Below are 27,881 nucleotides of genomic sequence, written 5' to 3'. Positions count from 1 at the left end.
AACCATAAAGTTTTAACAAGTATGGCGGGTTGTTTTAAATGATTTCATATTGTGAAATGCCGCCTCGTGGTAACCGTTAACCCTGTTCGAGGTAAATAATGACGGTTTCAAAAGACGGTTCTAAATTAAATATTATTTTTCTTACCTTTGTACTTGATTTTAAACCTTTTTTTTTCTATTTTCGCGTTACATTCTACGAATTGTTTAAAATAATAGAACCACTCCGTTTCGTTCCCATGGATATCGTAAAAGGCGACTAAGGGATATGCTTATATACTTGGGATTCTTCTTTTAGACGTTGGTCTAGCAATCTGTCACTATTTAAATTCCAATTCTATCATTAAACCAAACAGCAACCAAACAGCTGAACGTGGCATATCAGTCTGCTCAAGACTGTTGGCTCTGTCTACCCCGCAGGGGATATAGACGTGATTATATTCCTTTTAAAAAGTGCCTTTTAATGAGCAGACATGTCTTGTCTTCAGTACCGCAGAAGTCATAAAGGCGAAGACAACAATAAAATAAAAACCACTCATTTTACTAATAAACCACAGTATGATCTCTGAATGATAGTGGCAACACAGGTTTTAAACCTTTTGTGACATTTCACGTATTCTTAAAGTCTTCGTTTCACATGTATATAAAGATCCAAGAAAACAACATTTTTAATAACAAAAGGATACTTATTTACCTACAAAGTTCCTTATGAGCGTAAGTGAACGCACTGCAATATCTCTTCTCCATAGATGTGAGAACAATGATGATGATTTCTTCAGAGATGTGAGAATGACTATAAAATATTTCATATACATATGTGAAGCAAAAAATTGTATACGTCGATGTAACAGGTGCGTTGTGGTTACCGTTCATCAATATTAAAAAGAATAGGACCACTCTATCTTTTCCGCATGGATGTCGTAAAAGGCGACTAAGTGATAGGCTTTTGAACTTGGGATTCTTCTTTTAGGCGATGGGCTAGCAACCTGTCACTATTTGAATCTCAATTCTATCATAAAGCGAAACAGCTTAACGTGGCCAATCAGTCTTTTCAAGACTGTTTGCTCTGTCTACCCCGCAAGTGTCTCACTAGGTTATAGAATTAAGATTCAAACAGTGTCTTCCCCGCAAGGGATATAGACGTGTCATATACATAAATGTTTGTATGTAAAGAACTCAAAATTGAGAAGCTCTTCATTTATTCAACCACCATTGAAAATAGATTGAATCGTTAAACGCGAGGTTAACAAAACGCATTGCACCAGTCAGTTGTCATAAAAATATCTTTTTTTGTTCTTGTTCATTTGCAATAACATTCAAAATGGCGTCGGCTAGCTCTAATAATACAGTGTTTGCGGTACCGCAGCAGCTAAATACCTATAATTAAATACGGCTTTTTATTTTCTGAGCCGAGCCGGGTAACGATTTAAGTTGAGCAACGTTATTCGTTTGTCGCAACGATTTTTTTAACGCTACTTTTTTTTGGTCTCTTCTTCATCCTGACTATAGTCCCAATTACTTTTTCACTACTCTGGAGGGAGAGAAGTCCGGGCCTGCTTTTGGCCATGGATCCTGGATTAGGTGAGTCAGGTTTTTACACGAAGCGACTCCCATCTGAACGCAACCTTTGCACGGGGAATCCCAATGTGTTCATGATTACACTCTCAGTTGCCTGAATGTGCAGGTTTCCTCACGATATTTTCCTTCACCGTAAAAAAACATTAAAGAAATGTATGTGTGTGTAGTGTAGGTACACTGGTAAATCAATCACAGAATTCCAACCTAGGACCACTCAATCTCTTTCCCATACATGTCGTAAAAGGCGACTAACGGTTAGGCTTATAAACTTGGGATTCTTGTTTAAGGCGATGGGCTAGCAACCTGTTACTATTTGAATCTCAATTCTATCATAAAGCGAAACAGCTTAACGTGGCCGATCAGTCTTTCCAAGACTGTTGGCTCTGTCTACCCCGCAAGTGATAAAGACGTGACTATATGTATGTATGAATTACAACCTAACACAGCACTCTCCCGGAAACGTTTAAGCTTGGGTTTTATTACACAGCATAGCTTTATAACCCTGTAAATTAGAATGGACAGTTTGACCCCAGAACGTGCAAAAACGTTTTATTGTCATGGAATAGTACCTTAATATTTGTATTGAATTCAATATGATTGAACTTTAAAAGGTTAAGTGATATTTTGCATTGATACTTGTTATAAAGTTCCTCTATTTTCTCTGTCTGTATGTATGTGCTAATTTTGGAAACTTGATTTTGACCCTATTTGAAATGTTGGTAGGAGGGTTTTCTGAGGAAGGTATATACTCGTATCTATTAATGCTACTCGTGAGTAGCCGGGGTTGTTCGCTTATTGTTTTGATTGTAATATCTTTGACGGCCTCTGTAGCGCAGCGGTAGTACGCTTACGTCTGTGACACCGAAGGTCCCGGGTTCGAATCCCGGCCAGGGCATGATGAGAAAAGAACTTTTTCTGATTGGCCTGGGTCTTGGATGTTTATCTATATAAGTATTTATTATGAAATATAGTATCGTTGAGTTAGTATCTCGTAACACAAGTCTCGAACTTATTTCGAGGCTAACTCAATCTGTGTAATTTGTCCCGTATATATTTATTTATTTATTTTATTTATCTTTAAATATTCCTCATTTAGATTTAGAATGCAAACTGCACAGCTTCTGATCTGCTATCGGTGTGCTCAGGCCTTTATTAACAGCCCTCTAAATTTAAAAACACAGATAATATTTCCAAAGACTATTATGAAGTTAAGACCGATTAAAAACATATAAAAATGGGTGCATGCGGCCAGTAATAAAACGTTTTTTTTTTGCGGCGCGGCACCCAGCGAATTAGCCAATAAAAGAGTTAATTGAGACATCCAGTCGGAGCGATCGTAATCCGCGTATCTTGATCGAAAATGTAATGTCGGTGAGAAAAATGTTATACATATTGCACTTTAGAATACCTACATAGCATTTGTTTTTATTTTATGTACATATTAAAATGTGAAGCACTTTAGAATAGAAACACTACATATATTTCCCATGGATGAAAAGGCGACTAAAGCAATGGCTAATAATCTTGGGATTATTCTTAAAAGCAATGATTGATTTTTAAATCTCAATGCTAACATTAAGTTTTACAGCTGAACGTGGTCTGTTAGTCATTCAAGTTTGCTGGCTCTATCTACCCCGCAAGGGATTGAGACGTGGTTATATGGATGGATGGATTATTTTTGTAGGCGATGGGTTAGCAACCTGTCACTATTTATTTGAATCTCAATTCATAAAGCCATACAGCTGAACGTGGCTTTTCGTGATACGTCATTATATGTATGTATGTATTAAAAAAATTACATTCCCGGACCTCATAACCTTAATTAATACGGTTTCCAAGCTTAAGCAGCGTGCTCGTGAGAATTTCCAGAAAAAAAGTAACTTATATGAGGTTTTCATGAAGATCGCTCGAGGGGTTTAAACCCTAACCTAAACCCCTTGAATACGAAAGTCTTTATTATTGATGGTCTGTTGACCATCAATAATAAAGACTTTCGTATTAAAAATATTCATTAGCTATAGGTACATTCTTATAAACATTGATTACAAAGCCACAAATAGTCTTAAAGATTAATAAATAATTCATACAAAAAAGGAAGCACTTTTGCGTGCCATATTACTTATGTGCATTCATCTGTGCAGCCATATAGCCACACCCCGATGTTTATCAGAGGCAGAACTGATTACATCCAGGTACAGTACAGGTGGTAATGTGTTAAGTGTAAAATTTCCAATAAGAAACGTGTGACCGCATGTTGAAATGTGGTCTCTGCCTACCCCACCGGCGCGATTTATGTATGTGCGTATGAAGAAACGTGTTCCGTGTGGTTCACGGCACTCAAGAGTAGGACCACTTTTTCATGGATGTCGTAAAAGGCGACCAAGGGCTAATAAACTTGAGATTCTTATCGCAGAGGTGATGGGCTAGCAACCTGTCACTATTTGAATTTCAATTTCATCATTAATAGGTAAGCCAAACAGCTGAACGTGGCCTTACAGCATTTTCAAGACTGTTGGCTCTGTCTACCCCGCGAAGGATATAGATGTGATTATATGTATGTATGTAAAAAAAGTAAAATTAAATACTCATCCATACTTACTACTACGGCCAATCTGCCTTGATTGTCCGCCTCTGATAAATTCAAATTCAAAATTTTAATTCATTATTATAGGATTGTCATATCTTATGGTTTCACAACATTGGTTGTCACATAAATTACTTAAAACTAAGTTAACTCCCCCTTCCAAAGCGTCAGTGCAGAAGAAGCGGTAACAGCCTTCACTGCAGCATTTCCTTCAACACCGTCAACTTAACTACCCAAACTTAGAATAGAAATGTGGACGAGAGAATACAATGTTCGGATTAATTTATTTCCTATATTTAATGTGCTCGACAGTACCATACCTCCAAGTATTGGTCCTGACAGGTCGATACGTGCGTATAGGCGCCATTATTTATACTGTCAAACTGGACTTAATATACGGAAAATAATATTGTCCATATCGAAGATTAACTGCCATTTAATTTTGTGGCGAATTGCCTTTGTCCGGAACTCTGCGTATTTTCTTTGCGTAAGATTAAAAGCGCATGTGTAGAAGAAGCGGCAGAACAAACTACACTGCAGCATTTTCACCGGACGTCAATTTACAAATATAGATCTCTTTAATCTAAATCGTGGACAAATGCACACTGTCTACATTAAAAAAAATCCCATGGATATCTTAAAAGGCAACTAAGGGATATGCTTGTAAACTTGTGATTCTTCTTCTAGACGATGGACTAGCAACCTGTCACTATTTGAATCTCAATTCTATCATTATCGCCTTAAAGAAGAATATAGAATGAAGATAAAAATAAATAATATTCATACATTTCGTAGCAAGAAGACAGATGTAGTTACTGCCTGTCCCTCCGGGAAAGTATCGAGATGCGTGTTTGTATGTATGTAAAGAAAAGCAGAGTTTATGAGGTTTCGTGACCAGACCAATCAAATTTCAAGGCCTGGGTTACAATTACAAAAAGCGCACTCGACTCGATTACTTACACTAACATAAATTAAAGAGGACACAAAACTAGCCCAACTGTACTTGAAATTTCTTGAATTAAATTTAAATATTCATTCATTAATTTGTTAAATTGATATACCGTTGTAAATGGTATCAAATTATTATATTATACCTAATAATATATTTGGTTAATAGAAAGAAGATGTAGTTACAGGAATAGAAAAGGGTATGTTAAGATGGTTCGGTCATGTGGAGAGGATGAATAAAAGCAGGTTGACTAAGCAGATATACAAGGAGAGTGTGGAGGGAAAGGTCGGAGTTGGAAGACCTAGACGAACGTATCTTGATCAAATTAAGGACGTCCTGGTAAAGGGTCAGGTCAGAAGTACCTGAAACCGCCGAGCCTGCATGAAGAGAGTTATGAATGTGGATGAAGCGAAGGAAGTATGCAGAGATCGTGGCAAGTGGAAAGAGGTAGTCTCTGCCTACCCCTCCGGGAAAGAGGCGTGATTTTATGTATGTATGTATGTTAATACAATTATAGATTGAATACGCTTTCTCTTTCATCTCTGCGGTGGCACAGAAGTGTTTTGGGGCCCGGGGTCTACCTTCTGACTTTGCTCTCTCCACTTGGTCGTGTTTTCAGCGTCCTCGGATTTCAGTCCATTACCATATTTTGCGACGTCCAGCCATGATCTTTTTTCCCCTTCTACCTGGGCCCGGCGTCAGCGGCATGGCTAGACTTAATAAGAGGTTCTAAGATTAAATAATAAGTTGTGTTGACGCAAATAAGCGTTAGATAAAAAGCCGTGACTTTTTGTATGTATAATCGCAAGACAGTCCAAAACGAATCCAATAAAAATAAATGCCGTACAAACACATCACAATAAGAGCTGGTTTTAGCGAATCGATAAAACGTCACTAGTATCGATTCGCGCCCACATCGAATCACTTAGCCGAAGTATCGCAGACGATTTCTTTCACTATCGACGTTGGTGTTCGAGCGATGAGATTTACTGCTGGTAAAATTATTTGCGTCAATATTAGGGCGAGTATTCACTTGAGCAATTCGGCTTGAAAAAGTTTTGACTGTTAGGCGATACGATTTACTGCCGTAAAATTATCTGTGTCAATATTCAAATTCATTAATTATGGGACACTTCAACATTACTTAATAATTGTCATATCTTTTGGTTTCACAAAATTGGTTGACGTCAAATAAATTACTTGATTAAGTTTACTGCCGGTTCTAAAGCGTCAGTGATGAAGAAGCGGTAACAAACTGCACTACAGCATTATCTTCAACAACGTCAACTTTATAATTAACCAAACTTATAATAGAAATGTGGACGAAGGAATATATTTTTGTGATATGTGACTTATAAGAAATTTAAGAAATAAAAAAAAAAAATTATGGCACATTTTCATTTGTGAAATTCGCTTGCGGCTTGAAAATGTCATTTTTATGATAAATCCCGCCTCTTTCACCGAGAGGTAAGGAGAAACTATATCTTCCTGCTGCATACTTCGTTTTATCAACATACTAAATCTATTCATGTGTGTTGGCATAGTGTTCTTTTGTCTACTCTGAATCAAAAGTACCCTTTATTTTATCAATTAAAAAATGTAGGATATTTTGTTTATTTTTAGGAATAATCGTTTAGTTTACTCTTATGACTCTATGGGAGGTAATTTGTTTTTATTTTAATATTTTTTTGGTTATTTGTTTTTTATTTGATTAATATTTATATTTAATTTATTTAAATATATGTCTTGTTTGTCAATATTTGTATAAAAATGCCGACAGTCAGCACAAGGTTTTATGAGAAAGCTTACCTTAGTACCTACAGTAGATATTAAACTAGGAAGCTCTCCAAACATCAAGGTTGAACTAATTTATTATATGGTTTAGATAAATTTAATCGAGATGGTGAATCCGATTGATTTGTAGGTGCCATAAAAATATTATGTGAGACACGAAAACAATGATGAATCTGGTTGCTATGTAAGTTTAAGAAAAATGAACGAAAATAATAATGTTGCCAGGTTTTTAAACAAAAACGCTAAATATTTCGATTTGTTTGACTGTAAAGGTAAAGGTTAGAGTATATTTAGACCAACTAATAAAGTGCCGTGTGGTTTCTGACGCTTCAGAAATGGACCACTCTCTTTCATTCGCATGAATGTCGAAAAAAGCGATTAAGGGAAAGGTTAATAAACTTGGGATTCTTCTTTTGGGCGATGGGCTAGTCACCTACCAACATTTGAATCTGAATTCCATCATTAAGCCATACAGTTGAAAGTGGCCTTCGAATATTTTAAAGACTGTATTTAATGAAGGCGAAAAAGTAAAAATTCATTAGTTATTACAGTGATAACTTAATTAGTTGCTTTAGACAATTGCAAAGTTGTACAACTGTGACAAGCAACTATGGAAACATTTTTTTCTTTTTTTTTATTCGTAGGGGTAATCTTTTTACTGACTACCCCCCCGGGTTTTCACCCGGAAGAGACTAGGATTCCTGTCACCTAATGTATCAGCCTACCCACTAAAACGCCTCCGTGCGCCCTTCTTGCCATTTTGAAACATTTACACGGTCGGTCAGTTTTTCTTTTAAAACGACAAAAATCGGTAAAACAGAAGAAAAAAAAACGGATAAAAATTAAACATAGTGTCTACTCGCAAAGCAATAAATCTTTACGATTAACCTACTAGATAATTTGACGGCGGTAAAGGCATCAATCTAACGACACCTACACTGCACCTAGCTGAGTGAAATTACAGTGTTTAATCAATGTTCCGATCGTACATAATAGCCGTCGTTGAACCATTTAGTATCATGTTTATTTATAAGATTTTACTGCGAAAATATAGCGAGTTAGGTAGATACATAATTTCGAGTTACATGTTGATTGAAAGCGAAGGAAAAACCATAGAGAAACAATTGTTTCTATTTCCATTGGGATTCTAAACTCAATAGAATAGAATAGATTTATTTTCAAAATCGGATACCTACAAGGTATCACTTATTGACGTCGCATCACTTGAATCTAATTATAACTACTATCGCTTCCGAAGCGCATGTGTAGAAGCGCAATGTGTAGACTATTGGCTCTGCCTACCCCGCACGAGATATAGACGTGACCATATGTACTGTCAGTACCGCTACATTATCATTGATCCTGTAATTTGTCGTCATCAATTTGCTCCAATCGAAGACGACCTTAGCAGTGACAGTGGAGAAATGCGCATTTGTGCCAACGACCGATTTGACTTCATCAAACTGAATGAGACCAATAAATCTAGATTCAGCAGGAGCATTAAAATGTCCTAAGTCACTTATGAGTTGCTTATTAGTGGAGACGCTGTTAAGATAAAAATAAATGAAAAGAATATAGAAATCGAAATAGCTGAACGTGGCCATTCAGTCTTTTTAAGACTGTTGGCTCTGTCTACCCCGCCAGGGATATAGACGTGACCATATGTATGTATGTAATATAGAAAGTAGTCCTAATGATAAAAAAGTTGAAACAGTTCGACCCGATAATCACACAGATTTAAATCATTACCAGTAAAGGTGAGAGAAAACTTGCGAATTCAGACAACTGGATGAACCCCGGTAATAAACATCCAATTTGGGTTAAGTTACCCCCTGCAAACGTTGCGGAGGTCAGACAGGAGTCGCTTCGTGTAAAAACCTAACTCATCCATCCATCCTGGAAGATCGAAACATACTGAAGTGGAGGGCGCGACTGAGACTAACGACATGACCAGAAAAGGAATAAGATTTAAGCTCTAATTAATGAAACGGCCCTTAAAAAAATGATTTCATATGGATGCTAAATAAAAGTGCCTTTTTTGACGTATGTTCTTGACAAAGACATAAACAAAGGTTACTTGATGTTACTTTATTTCTTAACATAATTTGTCAACAGCACAAATATTTGGAAATTTGTTTTTAATGTAGACAATTTAAAGACTCTTAAACACTTATCAATAAAAACTATTTACATGACAAAGGAAATAAGGTCAAGGTATGCTATGCCCAAAAAAATCGCGACGTCATTTGCATCAGTTAAAAGGCACCAGTAGTTATATAATATGGGTTTTATATACTTTACTTATCTGGGTTTGTGCTGCTTTGTAGTATTTATGCTATAATATAGCATAAATACTATGTAGAAACTATCAAATTTATCGATCACTTCGGATTCAATACAATATTATTACTAAATTCAATGCACTTACGAAAAGACGTAATAATATATTTTAGTCTGTGTATGGAGTCAATTCGGTCCCAATTTCCTTTGATTCGTATTAATATATTGCTGTATCAAATAAATTTTGAATCTTAGTACGACATGTACATAATTTCCAGCATGTAAGATCAGTTTTGATATATTTACGGACTATTTTAGGTAAATTGTAAATGATTCGGTCGGTACGATTGTAAATCATCTATGTTATGTCCACAGCGCGGCGTGTTTGTTCTGTCTGACATTGACTTTATATCAAAAGTCTTGTAAATTTTTTTGACATAATGGTAAATGAAATTACTCAAAAGCAGTGTTCGAACAATTATTAGATTTAAATTTAAAAGAATATAGACCTTAAAAGTCTAGACGTTAAGACAGCGAAGATGTCCATTGATATTTAAGAAACAAATGATCATCCAAGAAATGTTGGCGCTAAAAAAAAACAATGAAACTCCGACTCCCTTCAGCCCACCACTTAAAGTGACAAATGACAGTTCTCGCCACATTAATTTGTCATTTCATTTCTTTGTTTCTCGTTCTCATTAAGAGAGACAGCGGCGTTGACATCTCAATTTAAATTTCTAAACGCTTTGTTAGCGGTGCCGCCAAAGGATTTTCACACAAGTGTTGTGAAAATGAACATACTTAAACGTAATCCGAATGTTGTAAGATCATAACTCATACATAACCTATTTAATACCATAACGTTTTACAGAACATTGAGTTTAGTTTTTTTTTTTGTTAAATGTATAACTGTAATGACACATGACGTCATTTAGCGTTTAAACTGGAAAACATTAAAATATTTATAATTTTGAAGATGGCATTATGACACAGAGAAGAATTAATAATTATGTATTCTTATGAATATAACCACTGCTGTCAACAAGCAAAAATCGGAGACAATTGGAGTTAAACAAACAAAATTAACTGCTGGATATAATTTGTTTATGTGTTATGGTAGGTATATGGCGATAAGTCCGCCTTTGTACCATCTCTTTCTGTTTTATGTTGTTTTGTATGTTTTACTCTTATGGTGCAAAAAGAGTTTTATCTATCTATCTATCTATATATTTGAAAGAAGTGGAAATTCCCATTAAAACATAACCAATTGATGCCATCCCGGCCGGGTCGGATAGCGACACAAAAATTGTTATTCTTTCAATGACTTTCATCACCATTATTAATGATATAGATTTATGGTCATCAATACGACACTCTTCTTTGATCAATGACAGAGCAATTGACTGAAAAAGTGGTGTAAATTTATTAACCTAAGAAAAAATATTCATAAATGCTCATAAAAAAAATAGTAAAGGTTTGTTCTGCAAACAGACAGATTTCGATACATTTCGGCACCATTAATTATTTTTTTCTACTAATAATAATTATAAAATCATAAGTATATAGATTAAATATAAAGAAACGACAAATCAGAAGAAAAATATACATTTGCTGATTTCACTGTCAATGATTTCATTGCCATTGCCAATGAATTAGTCAGTAGTAACAACGGTTGAGACTTGATCAGTTAAATTCTTCATGAACTAAATGGAAACAAAGAAAATACTTACCTTATTAATATTCGACTGCTTAGCTCGTCAAGATGCCGTGGCGTTCGACCTGAAACAAACAAATGCATTTTCAGATGTTTTTTCTCACTCCATTTCCATTACAATCTGTATAAGTAGTAAGTATAAGTACGAAAAAAAAATTGAAAAGCAAAAGTAGGTTTCTGATAAGTACACTTGAATACTGAGCATTTAAATTCCTCTGAAACCTACGTTCGCTTTAATAAAATTCAAAATGTTGTCAGGCGAAAACTTTATAATAAATTAACCAGATGTTGATGTTTTGCATTTTTGAAAGGTATTAACTGCAAAACTCAGGCGTTAGTAGTCACTTCAAGTAGGGCTATATCTATTTAATTTACATTATTAAATACTCGGTGATTTGAACTAGCAGCGTAGGTAGATTACGTGTGTTTATCATCAGTTTATGATTTGAAGAGCTTAGAACAAGAATTTAAAGAGTAGCTTATTCTTATGAATCTTCCACAAAACTTTGAAATCAGTTAATTAATAGTTTAATTTCTTTAACATGTAAGATTTTAGTTTTTTCACTTTTGACTTAAATAGCAATACAATAAAATACGAGAATCTATCCACACTGCAATTTAAGCGAAATTCTGACATTATTTTGGGCAACAATAGACAATTTTACATATTGAGAAAGGTAGTCAAGACACGAGCTACACGGTCAGATACAGCTAGTTGACGTAAAAATAGGTATCTAATACAATTTTTAAATTAACTTTACCATGACTAATATTGCAAAAATATATATTAAAAATTATAATCCCATCTCCTGAACTATTCGATTCAGACAAATTTATGACTGCATTACTGCACAACACATTTGCATCAAAGTGTAATTATAACAAATCACGATGTTTGAACTGCATTTGGAGTGCGTATGCGCTAGTACACTTGTGCAGTATTTCGCTTAATCAAATGGTTATTCGCAATATTGTATTCAGTGCTGTTGGAAATAGAAGCATATTTTCTTTAACTGTCTTTTACTTCCGTTATGTAATATCGCATTTGACGGGGTTTTAATGTTGTAGAGATGTGTTGCAATATTTTGACAAGAATAACACCAAAACTAAATTTTGATTCAGAAAAATGATAAATTGAATGAAATTTGTGACTGGAATAAAATACATAGTTAGGTGTGAATGAATTAACTAACTTTAAAGACACTAGTAACAGAAAATAAGAAAACATCATAAAATAGACGAATGAAAATTAATTTTATGAAAAATTTGAGTGGGTTTAACCATAATCTGCCTGATATTTAGCAAGATGACGTCTAAAGTGGTACACTCAAACATAAATAATAAGGTTATCAATTCCAGAATTTAAGGTTTTCACTCTTCAATACCAGTTGCTAGTTGTGCGTTGGATGGGATTTCAACTCCATATGGGCAAATTTGGGTGCAACTCTTGCTCATGCCATGTCGCTTGATGTTGGAATAGTAATGGACGAAACAAATTAAGTAAAAGTCACACAGAGTTGGTAATAGTCAGCATTATCGTCGACATTCAGGACCTAGGTGAATCGGAACAATTTTACTTCTCGGAATCCAGCTCGACACCTGACGAATCCACTGGGCCATGAAAATCGTCTCCAACTTGTATCATATTATTGGATCGGCCTAATCCCATCACTAGCGTTATGAATAATGCGTGGCGCCCCGCTGCGTTGTTTGTAGCACCTGTCAGAGAGCCATTTTAATTTACCAGTTGCAAAACCACGCCTGCTTGGGCATCTGAGAATTTTCCATAACCTTTGGTAGAATTTTAATAGATAGCTTCGATTATCATAGATCTGGAGTATTTTATTGTCATCTTAGACTGAGATGGAAATGGCAAATTAATAAGAACTAGTTACCAAAATTTACCATTCTAAATAAATGTTGATCATAGATTTTGTTTAAAATTACTTTTTTTTATATAAAAAAGTATCAAACTTCTTAGTAAAAATTATCAACATTCTCTCCTAAAGCTTACCGCCTTGAGCGCTCTAAAGTGACCTACACTCTGCTTGTATTAATTTTCCGAAATCATTTTAACACATACAACAGCAAGAATTGATGTTTTATCTCACTAATAATGCGTTCTGAGCTGATACGCATCTGAAGACATTTACATTATTGTGTGGTTTAAAATATTGTTCTGTCATTATATGCAAAATTTACAAATTACTGCAAGATATGCATAATGATCCTAAACTGACTCCCCATTATTCAACGGTATTATTCACTTGATTCCTATCTATTTTTATCTCAATCTTAATGCACATTATAATACGCAATAATTCCAAGATGATTGCGTTATATGCGTTCCATAATCCTGACAAGAACCCAGACAATAAAGTACGTAAGCTGTATTCAAATACAACACCTAAAATAACATTTATCATCTCAGAGATGTGTTACTTCATACAAAATGTTTCTTCATTCGTATTTTGATTCGATCGTCAAATGGACATCTCAATTTCCCTAGTCTCACGCAATTCACTTCTTAAACACCATAAACAAGGATCAAAAGTGGATAGCGATTACACAAAAATCCAATTCAATTACCACGTCTTTTGTGACTTAAAAGCCGCCTTTGTGCCCTCGACCATCGGCCAGTACTCGAATAATCAGACTAAATATTTGAGTTTCAATTTGTTTACTAAAAATATTAAACGGCAGGCGCCCAGTAGTGTTACATTCAACAACCTGAGTTTTATTTTACTTCATAACATGAGAAAATCCGTCAGGACACCGTGGGAACGTCAGGAGTTACGCAAGGGTCAATATTAGGCCAAGCATTCATTGTAGATGCGCCTCTAAGGTAGTTTTTCGGTTGTATCATCAAACAATTTCGGTACCGCCCGTAACTTTTACACCTACGTTTCTTTGGTGTTTAAGTTTGTAATTAGTCTGTCTGTCGCTTGCCGATATATAATAGTAAATAATGCATTGTTGTGGGTCACTTTTATGACTGGAAGCTTGGAATTCGTCATGGGTGGCTTATGGTTGCAGTATGCTTTTTATTTGTTCACTTTCAAGCCACAAATGTTATTGTATTACGTTCACTAGTCAAAGTAATTAGTTTTAAACAGAGTTATGGCTACTAAGGTTGCGAATTTCATTGCAGGCAATTAAAATACCAGAAACATTATTAGTCCTCGTCACGTCCACGAGCAAGCATTAAATAGATGATGCTTTAGTTAATTATTATTAAACTTTAGTTTTATTATAAGTGTTGCCTAAGTTGTGTTAAATAATGAAGGATTTTTATCTAAGAAAATACATTTTGTGAACATCCATATTTGGAGTGAAATCCTTAACATAGTTGATAGATTATGTCAAAACAATATTGCTAAATATTTGAATGCCATACAGCTTTCCTTTCAATATTTTCAAGACTGTTGGCTCGGTCTACCCGGTAAGGAATAAACACGTGATTATTTGTATGTATGTGTTTGAATTTAAACTTAAGAACAAGTCGGCTATTAAAGTTAGTGGCGCCAAGACATTCAGTTCTGGATTTTCTGGTTATAGACTTTCCACTTTCATTAGCTTCATCATTGGTAAACTTATATGCAGTTTATCTTATTGCTTGCTGGTAAGTATCCACTCTTGTTAAATTTTCCCGCAGACTTCAGACTTTCTTCAATCAGAATTTGACACTTGACAATGAAGTTAGGAACTTTGAATAACTAAATGTGAAATTCATAACAACGTTTGCAGTTTAAGAAAACCCAATATCAGTTTAGTAGAAATTAAACATAAGTTTTGAACTTTTACTCATAGATTTTACAACTGAAAGCGAAATGAGGATCATACAACAAGATGTATTAAACATCCAATTGATACGGCTGATCGTAAAGCTAAATTGAATGTTTTCAAACCAGTCAGTTAGATATTATTTATCACTAATGAAAAAGTATTGAACACCACAAGGCAACAACTTTGTAGTTTTTATTAACGACAGTAAAGACGCACGTACAGTGGGCTGTAAAGAAAATCGTTTCATGTTTGCGCCGCGGTGATGTCGGACCTTGCGATTAAATCTACTTACCTCGATGATTTTCTGATCCGTGACCCGAGACTTTGGCCGTGGTGAACATACTAATAGTTTAGTGAAAATCTCAATAAAATAAAAGAACCCCTGTTCGATAATGCTCTTTTAGTGAGAACGGGAATCTTTTTTGGCATACCAATTTTTAAGTCGGAGCATTATATTTGAGGAAATCGCCGTCGAATCAGTGCATAGTGTCATAAAATCTCATAATCTCATATTAGCAAATTCAATTAAATCACATTTGACATCCCAATCCTATCAATAATCCAGAATTATGATCAAAAGTCTTCCCGTGGTCCTCTCCAAAGAATTGAGGATGTAACCGGGAAAGAAGATGCTTTTTTGAGGAAGTAATGTCGTATTTATCAATTTAATATACTTACTCTGAAGCCCGCTGTACATTGAGTTTAACCAGTGAGAACATAGGATTTAATTTTACGATTGATGGTGTTATTACATGAAAGTTAAACGCGTAGAAAATGTAGTTACAGAATATTATCTTTAGTTGGTTTGTTTTCTTATGCAGTTCATAGCAGTCGTAAATCGATTAGCGGATTTTAGAGCATTCCATTTTTATTAGGAACAACAACTAAAGTTACTTTTTAGACCACACTAGACGTCCGCATTTGGGCATTAAGGTCTTCGAAATTTATACAAATTAATGTTAAAGTGTGACGGCCTCTGTGGCGCAGCGGTAGTACGCTTGTCTGTGACACCGGAGGCCCCGGGTTTGAATCCTGGCCAGGGCATGAAGAGAAAAGAACTTTTTCTGATTGGCCCGGGTCTTAGATGTTTTTTTTTTATATAAGTATTTATTTAAAGTGTATTTGTTTGTTGGTTTCAACATTCATCTACTCGACCAAACGTCATGAAATGTTTCAAACACTTTGTAGAACTAAGAAGGAAGAAGAGTAACTTTCATAAACGAGAAAAATAAAACAAGTACCGTGGGATTTTCGTCAAATGACAATATAGGTACGCGATTAGTCAAATGTTTCATAGAAAGAGATGTACCGGGCAAACACAATGCTGTGTGGTTCCCGGCACCAATAGGAAAAAGAATAGGACCACTCCATCTCTTAGGCGACAGTCTAGCAACCTGTCATTATTTGAATCTCAATTCTATCATAAAGCCAAACAGCTGAACGTGGCCTATCAGTATTTTTAAGACTGTTGGCTCTGTCTACCCCATAAGGGATATAGACGTGATTATATGTATGTAAAACGTTTTCTTGACGAACTTTCCAGACGAACATGGAAGTTAATAATTTTATAGATTACTTGAGAAAATAATATTGTCTGAATTTCTTGTGCACGCGCACTCTTAAGCATGTAAACTATTTTAAACACTTCAGATTGACATTTTACAAAACAAGTGCTCGAGATCCAAGTTATGCAGCCGAGTGGCTTACCTGTCAAGACCATGAGAAATGCCCATGTACTTCTTCCCACGGACGTTTCGAGATTTATTACTGTAAATATTATGAATTGTGTAAGTGTATGACGTCAAAAAAAAAACTTAAATTTACAACTCAAGTTTATAAGGATTTCTTCTTTTAGGCGATGGGCTAGCAACCTGTCACCAATTGAATCTCAATTCTATCTTAAAGCCAAACAGCTGAACATGACCTATCAGTCTTTTCAAGACTGTTGGCTCTGTATACCCTGCAAGGGATAAAGACGTGTTTATATGTATGTATGTTACAACTCAAATGCATTATGTAACAGATCAGGGTCTTTCCAAATTTCTGCCCTGCATCAATCATATAAAAATAATAATGTGGCTAGCTCAAATTGTCCGGTATATGGTTATTTATTTCTAGCTTTCGCCATCAATTCAGCGCTCATTAAAGTACAAACCACCATTTTCCTGGTCCCTTAGGAATACCAAACAAGGAGCCCAGTTCTTTCCTGAGACTGGTTTCAGTATGAAGAGGTGACGAATATTTGTTTTTATTTTATATAGGTATATAAATCTATACTAATATTATAAAGCTGAAGAGTTTGTTTCTTGGAATGCGCTTATCTCAGAAAGTACTGGTTCAAATTGAAAAATTCTTTTTGCGTTGAATAGACCATTTATCGAGGAAGGCCTTAGGCTATTTATCATCACGCTGCAACTATTAGGACCAAAGAAGTAATGGAAAATGTGAAAAAAAAACCTGGAAAATTATTATTCCTTGAGGGCTACAACGATGCCTTAAATTACTATTCCACGCGGACGAAGTCGCGGGCACAGCTAGTTATAAATATAAGATTGTTTTCCCAATCACAACGAATTTTAATATAGATGTACTAACATAGTTTGTAAGACTCTCTCTGTTACTAACACTGTATAGGTTTTTAAACTTTTATTTTTTTTTTAAAGAAAAAATAAAAATTACTCGAAGTCATGAGTCGATGACGATGAGTCACTCCGGCACTGGCTCATCACCTGACCACACACAACATCATATGACACCTCGAATTGAATCGAAATTGGGCCTGTGGGTGATGGATGCCATTCACTGAACTATTTCACGGTCATTGGCCTTTTATTTGGCATCACATGACTGTATTTGTTACCGGTAATCTAGTATTCATAACGCTATAGGTTCGAGCTGTCTGTGACTAGTTCAGCTTGTTTTTATGATGCCATGGATTACTAATTTGATTAATAATTTGCCGTGTGGTTCTCGGCACCAATAAGAAAAAAAGGACCCCTCCTTTTCTATGAATGTCGTAAAAGGCGACTAAGGGATAGGCTTACAAACTTGGGATTCTTTTTGGGCTAGCAACCTGTCACTATTTGAATCTCAATTTTATCATTAAGCCAAAAAGCTGAACGTGGCCATTCAGTCTTTTCAAGTCTGTCGACTCTGTCTACTCCGCAAGAGATAAAGACGTGGCCATATATATGTATGTAATACAAAATACAGTTAGGGTTAACCTCGTCATGAAAAAAAAAAGGAATTTTTCAAAGTATACAAATAAGTAAGTCGTTCAAAAACGTCATTTTCCGTTGTAGCCTCAGCATCGCGATAAGCCTTCGCCGTCTGTTAGGCACTTTTCAAGTAATGGAAATTCTGCAATCTAGAATTAAGATTCCTCTGCATGTACTTATGTCTAGACATGTTAATGTTGCATGTTTGACCTGAGTACGGTTTGTATCGAGGAATATATCAACACGCGACACCAAGGGACGTAGCTGGGAGCTATGAAATAAATTCCACTAGCAATTCTAACCTGTCTTAACTCTATCAATCATTGCCATTTGAATAATAAAATTAGCACATTGTAGGAATTCTTGAATGTATAATTTGATAGAAAATATGGTATTCATAGTTTACAGATAAGTAAATAAACTTGAACATGTGTAATTTAAATTTAGAGTTTTAAAAACAACGTAACGATTATTTCTTAGTTTTTTAAAAGTACATATAAAAACCGGACATTGATTAACTGACAACGCACAATCCAAACGGCAGAGTCTAAAGTCTATCGATTTGGCAGTCTTATCTAGTCTAGGAGTGCACTAAAGGAGTATTCTGAGTATTAAAAAAGGAACATTGACCTACTGATTAACTGACAACGCACTGTCCAAGCCGCAGAGTCTAAAGACTATCGATTTGGCAGTCTTCTCTAGTCTAGGCGTGCTCTAAAGGAGTATTCTGAGTATTAAAAAAGGAACATTGACCTACTGATTAACTGATAACGCACTGTCCAAGCCGCGGAGTCTAAAGACTATCGATTTGGCAGTTTTCTCTGGTCTAGGCGTGCTCTAAAGGAGTATATTCCAAAATATCCGAAACGAAAATTAACTCTTTGAAACAGTATATACAGCGGTGAACAATATCACAGAAAAACACTAAGATAACAACACTGAATCATATTCACACAAAACCAACGACCAAATCAAATACACGTGAAGAATAGATCAATAAAAATTCTCTCAAATTATCGCGTTTCACACTCGTCCCTCCAGTATAATTACTATGGTTCTCATAGGGACAATTTGAAGGGTGGGAGTGTGTTAAATAAATTATTGAGCTGTGAGATACGTGGTAGAAATGTTTTTGTCATTGAAGTTAAAAAATATTTCAAGATCAACAAAGGATTTGTCTGCGAATCAAATGTTTGTAGTTTCGTTACTACAATTTCCCAAAGATATAGAAATCAAAAAAAAAAAATTAGTTTATTTCAATCATCATTCTTCTGGTTGTTTCATTATTTTATCCATCCATATAATCAAGTTTATATTCCTTGCGGGGTAGTCAGAGCCAGCAGTCTTAAAAACTTGACAGGCCACGTTCAGCTGTAAGGCTTAATGATTATTAAATTTTACAGCTACATCTGATAAATTAAGGCCTGTGATTAAAGCTTTTGCATACTCTGTTAGCTATAGTCAGTTAATATGTTATTAAAAAAAATATGCTCTAACCTAACTCACATTGATATTAAAAAAAATTTAGGTAATAAAATAATGTAAAGATCGACACGCGGCCTCTATGTGACTGAGGCTCATGTGGTTAAACCCTTTTAATAAAACTACCAAAACAATTCCACCTCTGCCAATAATAGAAAATTCACAAAATCTTAAGCAAAAACCAACTAATTATATTACGACGTTGCATCCTCGAGATTTATTTATTCACTAGGTAGTACACTTCTCGATGTACTAGGCATCGCGCACAAATAGTTCAGATATAAAAAAAAATCTGAAATAAAAGGTAATGAAATGATTAATATCGCCCCACCCCTAGCTCCCGAGCCGTTGCGCCCGATTGTGTCAAACTTCATTCGCTTTCTTTGTGCGGGCATCGCAACATCGTATCCGTTATTTTTTATGAAAAAATAAATAAAAGTATTTTATCTCGTGGAAGTGTGTTAGAAGTGAAGTGAAAGATGGGAAAGAGAAAACACAAGGATTGCCATTCAAGGAAAAGGCGAGAGAAGCGTCGACGGTATTCGGATTCGTCGACATCGTCAACCGAAGGTCAGGAATTTCAATTTTTTCTACCTTGTTTGCAATGGATTACTATTATCATAACAAAATAAATACACATGTCCATAACAGACTCTAATTGGATCATGAATACATTTAATTTTTTCTTCTACCGTCAAATTAGAAACATTTTTTCTATTGTTCCTTATCTATTGCTCACGCGATGAAACTTCGTTACGTAAACAAGTAACGTTTGTAAGATGCATGCATAGGAAACTAACCTTTATTTCAAGGACAAGAAATCACCTCATACAACTATTTTAAAATATTACGGGTTATGATACCTCGTGACGCGCGCACGAGTATAACTCTAACATAGTCTAGCGACGTAACGGGCTTACGTTCCATGACTATAAAAAATATCATAATTATTTTTTTTAGCTAATATGGTTACACATCATGTCGTGCACATGGCATATACCATTCAGTCCAGCGTCATAACGTGCTTATGATCAGAGACTTAAAATATATTTTCTGTATTATTACAGATGAGCGTGGTCAAAACCATCATAATTCATATCACTACGAAAACCCGCCACGATACTATTCTGAACGGGAACCACCACGGTCCCCTGATATAGATTATGAGTACCCTAATTTGGACGACTCCGACGCTTCATCTGGGGTAGCTCATGAGCCCGTCGTGGACACTGTGCCCACAACCGGCAACGAGCTGTCAATGCACGTCTCTGGAGAGCCTCAACCAGGCCCCAGTTCTACCTTGGTCAGTACAACTCCTAGCGGAAATACAGACACTGGTCCGCTACCACCGGAAATTTTAGAAGCGCTCGGAGATCCCAAAAGCAAAGAGGAAGTATTTGGACCAAAAATCCCAAAAGATATTTCTAAACGTTGGGGACGGATCTTGGTAGACGGCCTCACCAAAGACCAAAAACAAAGTATCCTAGAGAAGTCGTTAATACCTGATAACTTTCGATTAGCAAAGGCACCGATATTAAATCCGGAACTAACTCCCGTGCTAAATGAACAAGCTCGCAATCGGGACAAAGCCTTAGAAAAATCGCAAAAACAACTAGGTGTCGGTATATCTCGTCTAACAAACCTCGCATCCAGTATCATCGAAGGAAATAGTGATAAAATAGAATTATTACGACAAGTTTCGGAAGCAAGTCAAATATTTTTAGACTTGCACTACGAAGATACTAAGAGAAGAAGAAAATTAGTGGCGTCGTCGCTCGACAAAAAATTTCTTAACATGATTACTGACGTTAAAAGGGACACGTTTCTGTTCGGAACCAACTTGGGTGAAAAAATAAAAGCTTCAAAAACAGCGGAAAGATCTGGGCTGCAAATCAAGCGCAATGATGCTCCCACAACATCCTATAAGAGGTACAATAACCAGGGAAATGCGAGGGGCCCACCCCGCTCGATGATTCAACGCGCATACAGGCAGGGTGGGCAGAAGAACCGTTACCAGACATCGAACCGGCGAGCCCTGCCGCCAGCCCGCGATCGGCAACCGCGAGCTCCGGCCAAATCAACCGACAAGAACTCCAAGGCTCAGTAGAGGTACTACACCTTGAACTACCCCATGCAGGTAGATTACGTCATTTTTATAAAAAATGGGTTTCCATTACAGATGACCCTATTATTTTAAGCTATATATCAGAAGGTTACATCATACACTTTGACGGTCCTGTTGTCCAAAAAACTACACCAATAAATAACAATTTTAGCTTAACTGAAATTAGTCGGCTAAACACAGAAATACATAAATTAAAAGAATTGGGAGCTATTGTTGAATGCCAACCACATCCGAAACAGTTCTTATCAAAAATATTCCTTACTCCAAAACCGGATGGCTCATATCGCTTTATTCTTAATCTAAAAAACCTCAACAAGTTTATTCCTCATACACATTTTAAAATGGAGGATATACGAACAGTTACAAAATTAATGACCCCGCAGTGTTTTATGGCTACAGTTGACCTCAAAGACGCCTATTTTTTGGTACCTATGAATAACTACTGCAAAATTTTTTTTCGATTTAAATTTGACAAATTATACGAGTTTCAATGTCTCCCGTTTGGTCTATCTACAGCACCGCTGGTTTTCACAAAGCTGTTAAAACCAGTAGTTACTCATTTGCGATCTCAAGGTCTAATAATAGCTATATATATAGACGATATATTATGTATAGGATCTACATACAATGAATGCGTTGACTGTGTCACAAAAACAGTAGAATTACTTGAATCGTTAGGATTTATTATAAATCTTAAAAAGAGTAAACTGAAACCGTCACAATTACAAACGTATTTAGGTTTCGATCTAGATTCTACAAAAATGAGTTTATTATTACCCCAGAAAAAACGCCAAAAAATTAGAGACCTAGTACTTAAAGTACAATATCAAAAATCAATTGTAATTAGAGATTTCTCTAAACTGTTAGGATTACTATGCTCGGCCTGCCCAGCTGTTACATATGGATGGCTGTATACAAAGTGCCTCGAAAGAGAAAAATTTCTTGCACTGCTTAAATGTGATAATGATTATGACAGGGTCATGTCATTAAAACCTCACTTAAATAATGACCTCTCTTGGTGGATCAGTAACATAATGAATGCGAGTAATCCTATTCGCGAGGGAAAATATGCCATCGAAATTTATTCTGACGCTTCATTGACAGGTTGGGGAGCTGTTTGTAATAATGAGAAAACTAGTGGTTTTTGGGACACAGACGAAGCTAAACAACACATCAATTTTTTAGAATTATTAGCCGCTTTTAACGGTCTTAAATGTTTTGCGAATTCCTTAAGTAATTCAGAAATATTATTACGCATTGATAATACAACCGCTATATCATTCATTAACAGATACGGTGGCGTTCAACATGAACACTTGAATAATATTACGCGAAAGATTTGGCGGTGGTGCGAAAAACGCCAACTATTCATCTTTGCTTCGTATGTCAAGTCAAAAGATAACGAAGCAGACGAAGAGTCTCGACGAAGTAACATTGATACAGAGTGGAGTTTGTCCCACTCGGCGTTCAATAAAATCACACGTAGTTTAGGCTGTCCAGAAATAGATTTATTTGCGACTAGATTAAACGCAAAGCACTATAAATATATTTCATGGAAACGAGATCCAGATGCATTTAATATAGATGCGTTTACAATTAACTGGGGTGAATATTTTTTCTACGCGTTCCCACCTTTTTCTCTTATATTAAAAAGCCTACGAAAAATAGAGAATGAGAAAGCTGTGGGCATCATGGTTGTCCCGTACTGGCCCAGTCAACCATGGTACCCTTTGTTTTTAAAACTTTCATGTTCCCACTTGGTATATTTGGGCCCAAATTCTGAGCTACTCACCTCTCCTTTCAGGACACAACACCCTCTATGGAAGCGTCTTACCCTGGTGTCATCAATATTATCAGGGGCGCCTTCATAAAAGAATCCCTCTCAGAGTCTACAATAGACGTTATAGTTTCTTCCCTTGCGGAAAGTTCGATCAAGCAGTATAACGTCGCTTACAAAAAATGGTGGCTTTATTGCTCAACACACAATTGTGATTGTTATAATAATAATATTCCATTTATCTTAGATTGTCTTACCGACCAATTTAAAAATGGAGCTAGTTATTCTACTCTGAATACATTTAGATCTGCGTTGGGCCTTATTTTAGGTAAAAAAGTAAGCGAACATGACCGCATTACTAGATTTATGAAGGGTGTTTTTAGAATAAAACCATGTTTACCTAAATATCAATCAACATGGAACCCTAATTTAGTCTTCGATCAAGTCAGCGATTGGTTTCCCAATGAGAATTTGAGCTTAACTCAAATAACAAAGAAGCTGGTAGCTCTCTTAGCGTTGTCGACCGCACAACGCGTCCAGACGCTATCCCTAATACGGTTGTCTAATATAAGGATCAACGCAGAACTAAATAATATTGAAATTGTAATTAATGATCTCATTAAAACATCAGGTCTCGGTAGACCAATGCCGCGACTAATTATTCCTTTTTTCTCACAAAAAGAATCAATTTGCCCCGCAAAAACTTTAGTCTCGTATATCGAAATGACACATCAGTTTAGACAATTACCTCAAACCGATAGACTCATTTTAACCACAAAAAAGCCCATCCATAACGCTAGTGCTTCAACAATAAGCAGGTGGATAAAGGCAGTGCTCTCTGACAGTGGCGTAGATGTAACTACCTTTTCTGCCCATAGCACGCGCCACGCATCGACGTCGGCGGCAGAAAGAAAAGGGGTGTCTATAGATTTAATAAAAAGAACAGCCGGATGGACCGGACATTCGTTAGTTTTTGCAAAATTCTATAATCAACCGGTCATTGAAGACGAGGCTAACGATTTCGCGGTGGCAGTGTATGAATAAATAATAATTATATACAAGTGTATTCATATATAATGACAATGTCGCTTAAGTTTACTTGTTAATCATTGGAAAAAATAAAAATAAAAAATAAATTGATTAAAAATATAATCTGGTTAAATTACATCAACCATATAATTCCCTCTGTTAATAACCTATTTCGCGTTTAGCGCTAAACATCTACCTAGTGAATAAATAAATCTCGAGGATGCAACGTCGTAATATAATTAATGGTTAAACAAACTTACCTTAAGTGACGTTTGACCATAATTATATGAGACGTTGCATCCGAAGAGATTTATCACCCGCCCTACCCGAAGATTCTTTAAATTACTATTAGAAGAATCTCGCCCTATTATATGTATACGCGAAATAGCCTGGCTCTGAAAATAATGAAGTTTGACACAATCGGGCGCAACGGCTCGGGAGCTAGGGGTGGGGCGATATTAATCATTTCATTACCTTTTATTTCAGATTTTTTTTTATATCTGAACTATTTGTGCGCGATGCCTAGTACATCGAGAAGTGTACTACCTAGTGAATAAATAAATCTCTTCGGATGCAACGTCTCATATAATTATGGTCAAACGTCACTTAAGGTAAGTTTGTTTAACCATTAATTACTTTCCCAATGAAAAAGACTTCAAGCTCACACATTTCAGAAGTAACAGTAACCGATGATTGATCCATGAGACCAATATTTATTCAACCAAACAGCCGAATAAAATATCGTCCGAGACTTAGAGCAATAACAATTCGGCTCCTTTAATGACTGGACCATTACGAGTACAATCATCGATTTACGATCACAAATCATCGAACGGGATCACTGATCAACAAATGTGTGAGTGATTACTATTTTATCACCGACTGGTCATTAGTTGATCGTAAACTTTGATTTTTATAGCTAAATATAGGTCAGGGATGTCAATTGATGGAAATTCTGGGAGTTTTATTGGTATTACCACATCTCAAACAGTAAATAAAAATAAATAAATATACATACGGGACAAATTACACTGATTGAGTTAGCCCCGAAGTGAGTTCGAGACTTGTTTTACGAGATACTAACTTAACGATAGTATATTTTATAATAAATACTTATATAGATAAACATCTAAAGACCCAGGCCAATCACTAAAAATTCTTTTCTCATCATGCACTGGCCGGGATTCGAACCCGGGATCTCCAGTGTCACCGACAAGCGTACTACCGCTGCGCCACAGAGGCCGTCAACAGTGACAGTCATTTCGATATATTATTGCAATAAATACATACTATGTAATGAGCTTGAAACTCAGTAGCAGAGAGTCGGTGGTCTAAGGTGCCCGATTAAAATGCGTGATGCGCAAAAAAGCAAACGATACAATCTATTCTATAATAGAAAAGAATAGATTTATTTTCAAAATTGGTTATTCTATTAGTGCCGTGTGGTCCTCGGCACAAATGAAAAAAAGAATAGGACCACTCCATCTCTTTCCCATGGATGTCGTAAAAGGCGACTAAGGTATAGGCTTATAAACTTGGGATTCTATTTTAGGCGATGGGCTAGCAACCTGTCACTATTTGAATCTCAATTCTATCATTAAGCCAAATAGCTGGCCATTCAGCAAGACTGTTGGCTCTGTCCACCCCGCAAGGGATATAGACGTGACCATATGTATGTCTATTCTATTATTTTTACTAACACACTTAAAAATAGGTTTATACTCATTAGCAGTCTATAAATTGTTGCAAACGCTTTGTATGCATGCACCAGTTGCATTGGAGCGATAAGATCAATGTTTTGGTTGGCGTCAGTTTCCTACTATACTCGTATATGTTCTGTTTTGTATGTTTTACTCTTATGGTGCTATAAAGAGTTTTATCTATCTTTTTTTTTATATTCAATACATCTTACAAGCTAACAGATATTACATCCAAAATGCTGACAAGATAAATCTATCTATTTTTATAAAAAAAAGCTTCTTGATTCGTAACATAACGTATAATCACGTCTACATTTCTCTCTTTTTTAATTATTATTATTTATTGAAATTTAATCCATCTATCATAAAGCTAAACAGATGAACGTGGCCTTTATGTAGGTCTTTTTAAGTCTGTTAGCACAGTCAACCCGCAAGGGATAGAGACGTGATGTATTATATATAATTGTAGATATTAATACTCTCGATTATTCATATTTTTATCTTCAACATCATCAATTATAATTGTTGCATCACATTTCATTTAAATAAAGTTAGATGCATCTAGAAGACCTAATAAATAAACGTAATTATAATAGTAATTATTAATTCAAATGAACACAGGATGTTTTTCTTCACTGTCATAACTAACTTAACATCATAAAACATATCCTTTATAATGTAAATTTCACGTTCGCAATAAGAATATTATCATGTATCATGAGTAATGTATAATATTTCATCCTATCAAAGGACATTATTATTACAGTACAACCATATTTCAAAATTAGGCTCTGTGTTAGCTATTTCAATTGATTAAAAACGTTCAGATTTGACGAGTAAGTAATAGTTTCAATTTTATACTTTTTAAAGATATACATTCATACATACATACATATGGTCACGTGTATATCCCCTGTGGGCTAGATAGAGCCAACAGTCTTGAAAAGACTGATATTCCACGTTCAGCTATTTGGCTTAATGATATTGTATTATAGATAGCTATTTGGCGATGGGCTAGTAACCTGTCACTATTTGAATCTCAATTAGAGATTCAAATAGTGACAGGTTGCTAGCCCATCGCCTAAAAAAAGAATCCCAAGTTTGTCCAAGCCTATACCTTAGTCGCCTTCTATGACATCCATGTGAAAGAAATGGAGTGGTCCAATTTTTAAAGATATGTTGATGGAGTAAAGATTATTATTGAGAATGTGAAACGAAAAATGAACGTATCAACAAATAAAAAAATTAACAGAGAAAAGAGATGCATAGACTTAACGACACTTAACTGCACAGACAAGTAGTAGCCCTTAAATTTAAGAAGAAGGTGTGTTAAAATCGGAACTTTTTCAACAACTTCAAATTAGTAGTTAGTAGAATCTTCGATTGTGTTAGTAGATAAATATAATAATAGTTATATCTTTCACCAAAAATGAGAGGCCTAGTTACCTGTAACATAGGACCACCTGGATCTTTTTCAGGAACTTGGCTTTTCGCAGGACTTCAATGTCATTTCTAGATTGAACACATTATTGTTAACTAGTTAGTAAGGACATTTTTGTGAAGAGCAAATAAACGTAATATTATATAGTAATTATTTTCTCAAAATTGACAAATAAGCGGTGTTTTTTTTTATTACCTCGATGTTCTGGATAATCTAGATCATAACTGGATCAAATTTTATTAACAACTTAGGTTCAAAAAAAGAATAACGAAATTCCGCCTAATTCTCGGCACTTTAAAATAGGACTACTCCATATCTTCCCCATGGATGTCGTAAAAGGTGACTAAGGGAAAGGCTTATAAACTAGGGATTCTTCTTGTAGGCGATAGGCTAGCAGCCTCACTATTTGAATACCAATTTCATCATT

At 35.5% G+C, this 27,881-nt stretch overlaps 2 protein-coding genes across 2 annotated transcripts in view; one reads left to right on the top strand and one right to left on the bottom strand.

Moving 5' to 3' along the window:
* LOC106138934 (uncharacterized) overlaps positions 1–27,881 on the bottom strand; it is a 103,994-nt gene that overhangs the window by 44,931 nt on the left and 31,182 nt on the right. Inside the window, exon 2 of the mRNA XM_060948501.1 lies at positions 10,913–10,961. The gene's annotated coding sequence lies outside the window, so the exon portion shown is untranslated. The remainder of the gene's footprint in view (positions 1–10,912; positions 10,962–27,881) is intronic.
* LOC132902665 (uncharacterized) lies at positions 13,225–21,489 on the top strand. The gene is made up of 2 exons (XM_060948624.1): positions 13,225–13,279; positions 20,450–21,489. Exons 1-2 carry the CDS (start codon positions 13,225–13,227, stop codon positions 21,487–21,489), a joined length of 1,095 nt encoding a protein of 364 aa, XP_060804607.1.

Source organism: Amyelois transitella, chromosome 16 (assembly GCF_032362555.1).
Source record: "Amyelois transitella isolate CPQ chromosome 16, ilAmyTran1.1, whole genome shotgun sequence".
NCBI classification, from domain to species: Eukaryota; Metazoa; Arthropoda; class Insecta; order Lepidoptera; family Pyralidae; genus Amyelois; species Amyelois transitella.
Note: the sequence above shows the minus strand (reverse complement) of the source record. Positions and strands in the feature narration are given on the sequence as shown.

Coding starts and splice junctions, on each gene's coding strand:
- LOC132902665 (XM_060948624.1), top strand. CDS start 13,225: ATGATTGCGTTATATGCGTTCCATAATCCTGACAAGAACCCAGACAAT. Junction 13,280..20,449: donor GAACCCAGACAATAAAGTAC/GTAAGCTGTATT, acceptor GTATTATTACAG/ATGAGCGTGGTCAAAACCAT.